A 12,090-nucleotide genomic window follows, 5' to 3' on the forward strand; every position below is an offset into this window, starting at 1 on the left:
ACATTTGGACACATCTTCCCTCGGGTTTCTTTCTTGGACTTTGTCAACATTTTATTTTTTATTTTTTTGCCGCTGCTGCTATGTTGACATTTCTTTTGATTATGTCCAAAAATGAAGGGATAGGAAAAAAATAAATGCAATTGACATTAGTAATTCTCTTGAAGCTCACCTTAATTTGCTTGCTATTAATGCTCATTCATAAAACCATAAACAGCCCAAAGATTCACATGTTTGACAAGACATCTGCTCAAAGGTCTTGCTCTAAATGTTCTCTTTCTGTATTTAAAGATCTGAATAAAATAATTACAGTTTATAGCTATTAAAACCAGCAATTCAGTTCCTTATAAAACACTAATAAAAAAAGATTGCGTGTAACTAAAATGTTGACCTACAAAAAGAAAAAAGATGCTTGTAGTATATGCACTTGTGATCAGGTTCCAAGTCCTGCTGGAAAATGGGAAAACATCTTCGTAAAGCTCGTCAATGAAGGAAGCATTATGTATTCTTATGTTTACCAGGTAGACAGGACTACTGAGGCAGAGCGTGATAAAATAATGAACCGACAGCAGCAGTGACCCAAACCGTCACTTGCCATTTGCATTCTGTGGTTCTCCACTCTGGGACCTTGAAAGGCAGAATTTAATTTAAAACTAGGACTTTGGAACAAGGGGCTCCGGTCCAGTTCTCCTTACCTCAGATGAAATACTTGTTACATTTTCTCTGGTTGCGAGGTCGATTAACTCAATTAATTACTTGCATCTTATGTTCTGGTGGTTCTTACAGCACAGAGTCCAGCTGTGGCCTGCATCTTGTCAATCATCCCTCAAATTTTTTGAAAGAACTTTGCCTAACAATCCTCTTTAAATTGGATTTTTTTTTCTCTCTGGCTTGTGCACCTGTGTCTTCCCTACTGATTCCTTCTAATTAACATTCTACTAATAGGCTTCAGTAGAATAAAAACAGCTTCTTTTTTTTTTTTTTTGGCAGTGTCCTTATGGCCTAACTGCTTTATAAAGGAGGTCAGTTACTGCTGAGTAATCAGTGTTCCTCACAATGGTGTGGGCCATAACAGTCTTAAAATAAATGTTTTATTGGTCTTGTGTACCATTGCAATTGCTTGAAAACAGTTTGGGGTTTTTCATTAGCTACATAATCCAAAAAATTAGCAATAATAAACAGCTTTCTTCGTTCCAGTGGAGTCTAACAGGACTTGTTGAATTGAACTATTGGAGGGGAAAAAAACAATTCACCAATGTAGTGAAAAAAGGTGGAAAACATGCCTGTGATTGAATTTTTGAAATTAAAATGGTAATCAGTAAGCTGGACCTTGATTTCAGAAATCACGTGGCACCCTAAAGCGCTAATGACTACATGTCAGTCGACCCAAATTGAACAGATTTATTCAAATCTCTTATTACCTTGGGGACCAAACTGCTGCCTGCAAGGACCAGGGGCGGGACATTCCTTTCCGCACTGCTAAACAAAAACACATATGGAATCAAGTTACTCTGTGATATGTATCTATTGTTGCATAACCAAATCATGTGATGTTCCCGTACAGCTGGGTGAAGACATTCCCCCTGTGCTAGCATCTAACTTTCATGTAGTCGGCAAGATTTAAACCGGTTCTAACCGGCTGGACGCTGGAGGAGTGGTTTCTATAAATCAATCATCACAGGATCATTAAACACCATAAACCTTTGTAATGTGGGTGAAATAACAGCATGTGTCGGGGGGTTGGGGGGGGGAGTACAAGAGTGAGACACATTAGGCTTCCATTAAGTTAGTCCGGGTAAATGTAGCTCATTTACACACACTGCTGGTTGAAGTTCAGCAGAAGCAGAACATACTCTGCACTCTTGGTGTGATATAACTATGTTTTCCTCTTTAAAGACTTGCTGAGAGTTGTGAAGCAGGTTAAAGTGTATTCCGTGTCCTGGGTTTTCTTATTATGCTGCCGCGTTATCTCTGTAACCTGAACTAATCCAAGCAGGAATCTAGGCTGGAGGCTCCGGCGGCCACGTTGGGTGCTGAAGTCACCTTTTGACCCCTGCGTCTCTCTGGAACCAGGCTGCCGGACTGGAGACATTTATCCAGATCGCAGGGGGGGCCGCTCTTTGTGCGTTCAACTGTCCGACCTCCCGCAAGAAAGAACAGCATGCTGCTGCTTCTCAGGTCTCACGAAAGTCCTAAGCAAAAAGAAGTACTCAAAATATTACATCAGCCCATGTAATAAATGATGGGAATGTAGATCGTGGATCATTAGAACAAAATGATCCATGTTTGTGTTCACTAGTGAGCATTTTACAGTACCTTTCTTCCCTTTATCTATTTTTTTTGTGTATATTTTAATATCCAGCTATTAATGTAGTCCTACATCGTCATTCAGCTTTCTGAATTCTTTCAATTTAAAGTCTTATTTAATTTTGTCCATCATCCTCAACCAGAGCCCTCTTGTTCAAAATGAGTTTTTACAGCACAGAGTCAAAACAAATTACACATAATATGTAGGCATCTTTTGCCAGATGATGCTTTGCAATTACAAATCTTTTCACTGACTTGTGAAATTAAGATTTATTTCTTAACAAAAGACTAAAAGGACTTTTCCAGGATTATTTAATGCAAATGAAATGCACAGTACAAAAAAAAACTTTTAATTCTATACAATGCTTAATGTGGAAAAACACTGACGTTTGCAAACTGGAGTTGTTTTAATGACAAAAACAATAACTGCAGTAATCTAGAGAAAATATATGACAGTCTGCCTCTTTTTCCCATGAAAATAAAAAAAATGATATTACTAGGACACTTTGAAAAATGGACTAAGTAACCAAAATGTAGCTTTCCACCATAAATATTACATGGCCTTAAACCTAAAACTCACAGGTCAATAAGCTGTCAGGATTAATGCCCCATTGAAGTTCACAGCCGACATTAATTCCAGAATCGTTTAATAATCCACTCTAAAAACTCCCGTGAATTTGTTCCACCAGGTCCCTGACGTGCCCTATATCTAGTTGAAACTGGTCTGGAGGCACTTGTCAGTGAAATGCCAGTATAAAGTACAATTAAATGGGGATTATGGACGCTAAACCTTTTCACTAACACCCTTCTTGGCAGTTGACCTCAGTTATGGGAAAACGCATCAAAGATCCAGGAAAGTCTTTATCTTGAAACCCACTTGCACTTTTTCTCTCCATTCATCCCTCCAAGATGTCCTCCTGTTTATGGCTTTTTACCTCCCATGTTCTTGTTTCGACTGGTTGTTTATTCTCATCGCTTTTATTTACAACCCTTCTCTTCAGCGCGTTCTGCTGACAATGCTGTGCACTGTGTCTGACGATGGGTGTTTTGAGAACAGGGACAATCGCTTTGGGTGACATAATTTTATAACGTAGAGTGACAAAGTGCAGCTCCTCCTGACCTCACACCTTAACAGCGAGGAGGAAACAAGAAGACACAATGCTCTGCAAAATGTATTTTCACCCCATTGAATGTGTTTTGTTGACATTCGCCGTGAACAGATCATCCAAGCGTAATGCTGTGGGAAAGGGGTTTTTTTTCCCCTGGTGGGAAGGTGATTAGAGCTCAGAGGGGAAATCAATGAAGAAAACCCGACGACAACTGTAAAAGACTTAGGATTGGGTCCTACTTTAATTTCCCTGGGGGACAAAGACACTAAAAACAAAGCAAGAGATTCGATTGAATGGTTTGGTTTGACAAACATACTGTCTTGGAGTGGCTCAGTCAAAGTCCAAAGGCAAATCCGGTTGAGACTCTGTGTCAAGCTTGAAAATGAACACTTATAGGCGATTTCCATCAAATCCGTCTGAGGGTATTTTGCCAATTATACGAGGCAATTTAGCTGGTAGAGTAAAACCTGAAATGTGTAGCAGCTGTAATTGTAGCAAATTGGGATTCTATAACATATGACCTCATGGGGTTAAATGCAAATACAAGCCCTAATTTTCAATGCTGCTTTTGTATTACTATTGGTTTTGGTGAGCTGATCTCACAAAATAAAACAAATTTAAATCCTAAAATGTTATGGAGTTTTGTAAATCACAGTAAGGCGTTTGCTTATCTTTCTAAGTATCTGACATTTAGCTTTCTTCTAATCAGTGCATCATCTGACACTATTCCTGGTGTCAGATGGTCGCTTCTCACTTGATCCGGCTATTTATGGTGGACCCACGTGCTGCAGCCTAATCTTAAATCGCATTTATCCTTCCACAGTATTCTCAGCATTTCACTCTCTATTGAATTAATGATGAAAGATAAGCAGATTCGGGCGTTTTTCCGCGGTTTTCCCCGCTGAAGGCGGCTCACCGGGCGCTGCCCGCCGGTGCTGCGCGGTGCTGTCGTTACGGTCCATCAACCGGTTCAGACTGGACTCATGGCAGCGTTCACAATGTGAGTGGAGGGAAGGAGCCCACTCACAAGCACTCCTCAACTCTGAGCTCCACGCAGCATGCGGGTCGTCGCCGCTAACTTTTCTTGTTAATTTAAAAAGGTGAATTCTTGCAAGAAAAAAGAAAGAAGGGAAGGAAGACTGACTCCTGTGGCTGAATGAACTTTGCAGGTAAACAAACAAAAAACAGTGTGGTTTTGCCTGTTTTTTTTTTGTTTGTTTTTTGCGTGATCGCGCTCGTCTTTGTTTTTTTTAATGTGTAATTGTTTCAAGCTTAAGAAAACACACACAGGAAAAAAAAAAAGTAGAAAAATAGAGCCACAAACGAAAGCAGTCGACGCATCTTTGCGGAGCGACACCGGAACTCGGTGCGCTGTGCTGCGCGGCGCTGCGCTGCGCGCGGCGCTTTTAGTCGCGCGGGGAGGAAGCGGCGCTCGCTTCCTCATCTCTCGAGGCTGCATGCGCTCGAGCTGCGGCTGGACCAGCAAGAACAGCTTTGAACCGGTTTGTCACCAGCTACAAAGCAGTAGGAAAAGAGAGAGAGAGAAAAAAGAGCCAGCGCACAATGTGCACTGTTGATGTCCCCACTTCACGCACACATAGAGCTCGTCATAAGGCGAAGCATTCTGATTATTTTTTGTCGTAGAGATTTATTAATTTTTTTGTACATGAAAAGTTCCCGTGGAGCGCGCAGCTCCGCAGGCGCTGTTTGTCTGCTGCTGTAGATGCTGAGGTGAGTGCGACTTTTGTTTGTGAGAACATTTTACCCGCTTTGTTTCCCTCCTTAATGTCATTTAGCAAAAATGACTAAATAAAGGAATTATGTTAGGGCTTTCGGTGAATATCGAGTTTTTATTGTATCTTGATTTTCATCAAATTTCAGTGGGGAAAATACAAAACAAAACAAACAACAACAACCCAAATCAACTACTTTTCTATTTTCATTGCATTGCGAGCGGGTGAATCTATCACCCAAAGATCCATTATGCTGCAGTGGAGCGCAACGATGCGACGGGCTCCAAATAATTTACAGAAAGTGCTGTAACTGATTTCCTATCAGAGAGGAATCATGGGAAAGTCAGGTCACAGAGGCAGGCAGAGGAGATCGGCCGGATTCTCCTCCTCCTGTAAGGTGTGGTTAGACAGAAAGCCAACAAATAGGGCAGCTGGCTGTGAGGAGGCTGCAGTCACATCCAGCAGAGGACCTCACACAGGTGACCAAACTGCCCAGGCCAGGTGTTGCAGCAGCCCTCCTTACATCGAGGCTAGGAGTAAGTACGCAGTCAGGGAGATGTTGTAGGTCATGCTTTAAAAAATGTGCTGCATTTTACACTCATGTAGACAAAATTTACAACATATAGCCTATATATTTTTTTCTTCTTCTTCTTTTTTTCCAGGAATTTCTCCTCAGTAAAAGCTGTAACAGATCCCATCGGCCCCCAGTAACATTGGCACCATGACTTCGTCCACCAAAGTCCTGGATGGAGGCTGGGGTTGGGCTATCGTCGCTTCGTCCTTCATGGCCCAGCTCCTGGCCTACGGATCACCCCAGTCCGTGGGGGTCCTGTACCCCGAATGGCTGCACACCTACCAGGAGAGCAAGGGCATGACGGCCTGGGTGGGCTCTCTGGTGGCAGGAGTGGGATTAATAGCCAGTGAGTAGCAGCAGACATGAAATAAACCTGTGTATTATTTCTTAATTAATTGGTTGATTAATACAAAGTCAGCAAATTCAACTTATGACTTTTAGATTTCAAACTGCTGCTTGCTATCAGTATAAGCAATACTTTGCAGGAATGTTGTGTTTTGGATAATAATATTAAATGTGGTTAGTGGTTAACAAAGTGTGACTCTTGAAGAGCCCTTTCACCCTTACACATGTCTTCAACCTTTTCCTTCCCAGTCATAATCACTCACACAGTGATAAAAAAGGCAACACACTGTTTGCTCAAAGTCTGAAGGAGCCAGTTTTCATAACGGCGATTAATCAACAGATGGACAAAGTTGCATCATGACTATGAGCACTTTGTGGCTCCCTGAGCAGAGTTGCAATTATTGATTTTCCCAGAGAGCAAAGCGAGTGCATGTCATCCTTGCTGTGAGCGTAGGAGGATCATTTAGCCCTGGAGCCAACTGCTGAGACACTGAAAGAGGAGAGGAGACGCAGAGGAAGACACAGATAAGGGAGAAACACGTGGATTTGTTCCTGTTCTTGAAAATCTAATAAATCAATAAATAAATAAAATAAACAAATTCTCGCTGAAAAGTTTGCCAACACTGCAGATGTTTATCTACTCTCCAGGAACGCTGATATCTGGTATTCCCATTTGGAGTACAGCTCACCTTTCAGCCTGGCTTCTGGCTGTCTGTCTCAAAAGAGAGAGAGATGGGTGGAGGGATTTGAACTGGACAGATCTGGCTTAAGGGCTGGGCAAGACCCAGACGTGTGTCCCGACCATCTGCAGCTATAGTGCTGCAGTTCCTGTAGTGTTTAAGAAAGGATCTCAGAGCAATGAGAATAGGAATGGCTTGCATGATACATGAGTTCACCGGCTTCAGGACACGGATGTATTTCCATTAGTGAAAAAAGAATGTTTATTAGGTTTCATGCAGATTGACTTACTGTAGAGGTGTTGCCCGAAAGTTAAGATTTCCTTTCATTTTCAGCCTAAAGGACAATCAAAACTACAAAATTGCAGTTTAATGACACATCTGAGGTGTGTGGCAAGAGGCAGCAGTGCATTGCTCTTCTCAGAAAGCTGTTATGAAGGACATGACACAGCAGTTTATATCTTCTCTGCTCTTTCTTAGGTTGATATTTTTAGTTCAGATCACACTGCCATTTTCCTCTGACTCTATTTTTTTTCTCTCCCTTTTCATTCCTTCCCCTGTCTTCCCCTCAGGTCCCATCTGCAGCGCCTGCGTGGACAACTTCGGCGCACGCCCTGTTACCGTCTTCAGTGGTGTTATGGTGGCAGGCGGCCTGATGCTCAGTGCCTTTGCTCCAAACGTCCAGTTCCTCATATTTTCCTATGGAATTGTTGTTGGTGAGGATTCACATATTTTACCTGTACATTTTTGTTTTGTTTTGTTTTTTAGTCAGTCTTCACTTGAATTTCTACAGAGTTTGCTCTCTTCCTGGTTGAGGTGTTTGGACATAAATATTAAATCATGAAATAAAACATTCATATCCATTTGCTCTACACTTTTTGAAGTACTACTAAAAGTAAATTGATCAATGAGGGGAAAAAATGCTATTGGTTTGTTTACTTGCAAACTAAAGTGGACAAACCCAAATTAATATTGGTTTGGAGTTACTTTTACAGTCAATTTACAATGCAGGCCTGGTAATTTTTGTTTCTTTGTCATTTGCTAAATCTTCTGATTGATTTTTAAAGTATTCCTCATTTTCCATTAGAGTAGTATCCTTTTGAAGCAAAACTTACTTGCTGAGTCCAATCAAACACAGACCAAATCTCACGGTTCAAGAGCTGCTGGGTCTAGAGGGCACTATCGGTTTGGATCTTATCCAGTAAAAATAGAATATGTAGTTTATGTTGCTCTGTTCCTGGGCGCAAATTTACCTTGTGTCCTTCCAACCTATAACAATCTCATAACACATTGTATAATCACTGGAAAAAAGCAAGAGTGCATGTTGAGTCAAACTCTTATGTAACATCAGAGACTGACTTTAGCCTTAATTACTAGTTAATGAATATCAATGGACCAGAAAGGATGACAGGATATAGAGCTAACCATGGCTCCATTTGTTTGACCATCACTGACCACTGTTGACAGAAAAATAAGAACTAATGACTCAGTCAAAATTCCCATTTGGGCTTTTACTGCCTGTGTTCCCAGACTGGTGGTTATGCATGGAATCAGCTACCAGCTGTTGCTGCATATTAAGTGGCTGTCCATGCGTGCTTAATTCTGATGAACCCTTTCACCGCCCATGCTACGTTTCATGCAAGGTGCACTGACCAGGAAGGTTATGCATAGTTAAAGAGCAATTTATTTTTAGAGATGCCCTCAGATAACTGACAGTTGCTGCGCAAGCACACGTAGCTTGTTTACTTGTCATCATGTTGCATGTATATATATATATATATATATATATATATATATTTTTTTTTTTTTAAAGCACACCGCTTATTGGAAGTAAACATGTGTTTCTACAACATGGGACAGTCAAAACACAATTGTAGGTGCAGAAAAGGCTATCCTTTTCATCCAGGCTAATGCATTTATATTTTCTCATTTCCCAGGCCTGGGTTGTGGACTTGTCTACGCAGCCACCTTGACAATCACCTGTCAGTATTTTGACAAGAGACGCGGCCTTGCCCTGGGCATTGTCACCACAGGTACTTCTGCCGACCTCTCCCCTGAGATCTCTGGGTGCCTTCCTGTTCTCCATGCTCACTTCTTTAATGTATGAGCTGCTGGGAGCCTTACAAAGCTCAGGTAAACATATGTAGTAGTTAAGCCAGATAGGCCTATTAATAAAACAGGTGAACTGACCTGTTAACTACATCTAGCCTGGCTGAGAATGAAAACATCCTTGGTCATAGGTCAGGAACTGTGACTCCTTAGGGTTGTAAGATAGAACTGTGTGGAAGACTGTGCACCTTTATTTTCTTACACACTACAACATTTTTGGTCTTATTTTACACCAGTACTAAATCTTTGTCCTTTCCTCTCGTTTAGGCACAAGTGTGGGCGCATTCATCTATGCCTCTGCTCAAAACGAGCTAATTGTCCTCTACGGCCTAGATGGCTGCTTGCTCATTATTGGAGCCATAGCACTGAATCTCATGGCGTGCTCTGGTTTCATGAGGCCCTTGAATATGCCAGGGTACTACCTCAAGCAAAAGGCCGCTCTCGAACGAAACACAGAAGAACAGCTCTTCGTCAAGCCCCCATTCGACAACCTCAAGATCGCAGTGGGTTCTGCAACAACCACTCCAGAGAAACCTCTCATGGTGAAGGAGTTGCTTATCACCATTGATGCTAAGGACTTGTCCGTTCAAACAGAAAAGAAAGAGGGTCACCTGACTGGGCTTGCCATTGTAAAAGCAATCAAGAAAAAGCAAAAGGCTTACTCCAAGTACATGCACTCATTGTATGAAATCTTACAGGACCAAGAAATGGTGGCCTTCTGCATTGCCATCTTCCTATTCAGCTTGGGTGCATTTCCACCTGTCCTCTTTATAGAGGACATTGCCCAGAGTGAAGGACTCATTGAAGAAGTTAGTGTCATTCCTCTTGTATCCATAGGCGCTATTGCCACTTGCATAGGCAAACTAGCGCTGGGCATCCTGGTGGACATCAAATGGATCAACGGCGTCTATCTCTATGCCTTCACAATGTTGGCGGCGGGTTCGGTACTACTTTTTATCCCCATCACCAAAAGTTACGTTGGACTACAAATCCTGACAGCCATCCTTGGTTTCTTCTCTGGAAACTGGTCCCTTACGTCTTACATTACCACTAAGATTGTTGGCTTAGACAGACTGACACAAGCCCATGGTGTCCTTATGTTCTTTGGGGGATTTGGGATCATGCTTGGACCTCCTGTTGTAGGTAAGATGCTTGTTTTTATCCATGTTTTAAACACCATACACAAGCATGTTTTATGTGTTGCTTGTCTGAAGCTTTGTTGACTATTCTAATCATGGTGTTTTGCATTTCCCTTTTCAGGGTGGTTTTTCGACTGGACACAGTCGTACGACTTGGCGTTCTACTTCAGTGGCAGCTGCGTTCTGTTGGGGGCGTGCATTCTTTTTCTATTCAGCCTTCCCTGCTGGAACAGGAGGCCCTCTGAGAACGACAAACCTGAAGTCCAGTACACCAGCACCTGTGACAAAGTTGCCTCAGTAGCCTGAATGAAGATCATGGCACCTGCTGCTCACTGACTGTTTCCAAACTATGCCCCAACTCCCCAAAAGAAAAAGCCCTTGGAGGATTTTTTTTTTCTCTGAACATGCTGGGGTTTCTTCTGTATTTCTGTTGTGAGATTTCAAAATGCCAGGTTCTCAGGTTCAACTCATTTACAACTGATATGTTTAAAGTATCGACTCTAAAGCCTGCTATGAATATTTTTCTTATTACCTCATTTTACGAGGTTAACAGAACAATGTTGGTAAAAATCCAAAATGTATCTTTTTTATCTGAAGGCTATTACTTTATCTTCTCTGCACCTTTGAAAATATGACATCAGGCCACCCATAAGACCAAGGAAAAGATCTTGAAAAACACTAAGTGTAAAAATACACTAACATTTCATGTCAAAATGCATTTATAATCACCCATTTTAAATATAGGATCATTTACTCTATGTTGGTTGGAACATTTTTTTATACCTATTAAAGTAAAATCTGATTCTGTATTTTGGTCTCAGTAAACAAGCTCTCCATTCTGAATGCTACCAAAGCAGCCATGATAGCCAATCTCTGGCATCACATAATGCCTGTAGAACCAATTCATAGGCCTTTCTTTGCTGTGAGATTTTGATATTTAAATGCATGGAACGTGTTTTTAATGTTTTACATCAACTTACACTTTATGTATCTGTTGTTTCAGACAGATGATTCTAGAACACATAGAAACAGCTGGGGGATCTCGCAGTATTTATGACATTTTGCAACATGTTGCATGTCCTGATCACAAGACTGCACAGACATTCAGTTCGACCTATCTGGTCCTTTATATCAGAATCACTGTGTTTAAATGTTTGCTTTGTCTGCATCTATACACCGCTATATCTTTATGTTAGCCATAGTTTGTAAAATCCTATGTGCTTGTGACATTTATATGCACAAAACTGGCTTTGGAGCGGTTAAAAATTTTGATCAAGTTTGTTCTTGTGATTTGAAGTGTAACAGGATTTTAGAACTCTGTGAATGCTGTAAAGTAAACCACTAGAGATGTTTTTGGTAGCTCCTGCTTCAGGTCTGAGAGTGAATCTGGGACATTCATGTTTAGCATTATTTTGTTCATAGAGGGTGTTGTTAAAGTACTGTAGCTATTCAGCTGTATATTGTAGCCTTTCATTTTTAATTTTTTTTATTAATGTAGTATTTATGTTTGCCTTTCAGTTATTTTGTATATTTAAAATGTGCCAATAAAAACATTTTGATTAGTAGCACTGTGTATTGATTTGTTACGAAATCATAATATTTTAAGTTCTAGGGTCAGAAACCTTACAACCCAAAGAGCACGTTTTACTTTGGCTCATCCCAATTTTAATAGAGTGTAGTGTGGCAAAACACCCCAAATGTTGACAGAGAACCTCACTAAAAAGCTATTTTCAAGTTTGCCACACATTTTTTCCATTGTTTGGTTGTATGTTTAGGGTTGCTGTCCTGCTGAAAGGTGAACCTCCAGCATAAGGCCTGTAACAGGCTTTCCTCCAGGATTGCCCTATGTGGAGCTTCATATAACTTACTGTTATCACTGACCAACTTACTTGTTCCTGCTGGAGAAAAGCCTCCAACAGCATGTTTTACAGTGAGGAATGGTGTGTTCAGGGTCGTTTGTTCTTTGCATCCCTATTTGCTTCCATTTTTTTTTTTTTTTTTTTTTTACCACCATGCTGAGTACAAACCTGATTTCTTGCACTGTCATTTATTTAAGAGCATTGCGGTACAGGGGGCTGAAAACGCACCCAAAAATGATTA

At 41.1% G+C, this 12,090-nt stretch overlaps 1 protein-coding gene across 1 annotated transcript; it reads left to right on the top strand.

Annotated features, from left to right (window-relative positions):
- Positions 1-5,578: 5,578 nt before the first annotated feature.
- LOC129359907 (monocarboxylate transporter 9-like) lies at positions 5,579-11,555 on the top strand. Its single transcript, XM_055029863.1, has 6 exons — positions 5,579-5,682; positions 5,809-6,066; positions 7,315-7,458; positions 8,680-8,775; positions 9,119-9,994; positions 10,112-11,555. Exons 2-6 carry the CDS (start codon positions 5,868-5,870, stop codon positions 10,294-10,296), a joined length of 1,500 nt encoding a protein of 499 aa, XP_054885838.1. The 5' UTR covers positions 5,579-5,682; positions 5,809-5,867; the 3' UTR covers positions 10,297-11,555.
- Positions 11,556-12,090: the final 535 nt, after the last annotated feature.

Source organism: Poeciliopsis prolifica, unplaced genomic scaffold (genome assembly GCF_027474105.1).
Source record: "Poeciliopsis prolifica strain line A6 unplaced genomic scaffold, Auburn_PproV2 SCAFFOLD005, whole genome shotgun sequence".
NCBI lineage: Eukaryota > Metazoa > Chordata > Actinopteri > Cyprinodontiformes > Poeciliidae > Poeciliopsis > Poeciliopsis prolifica.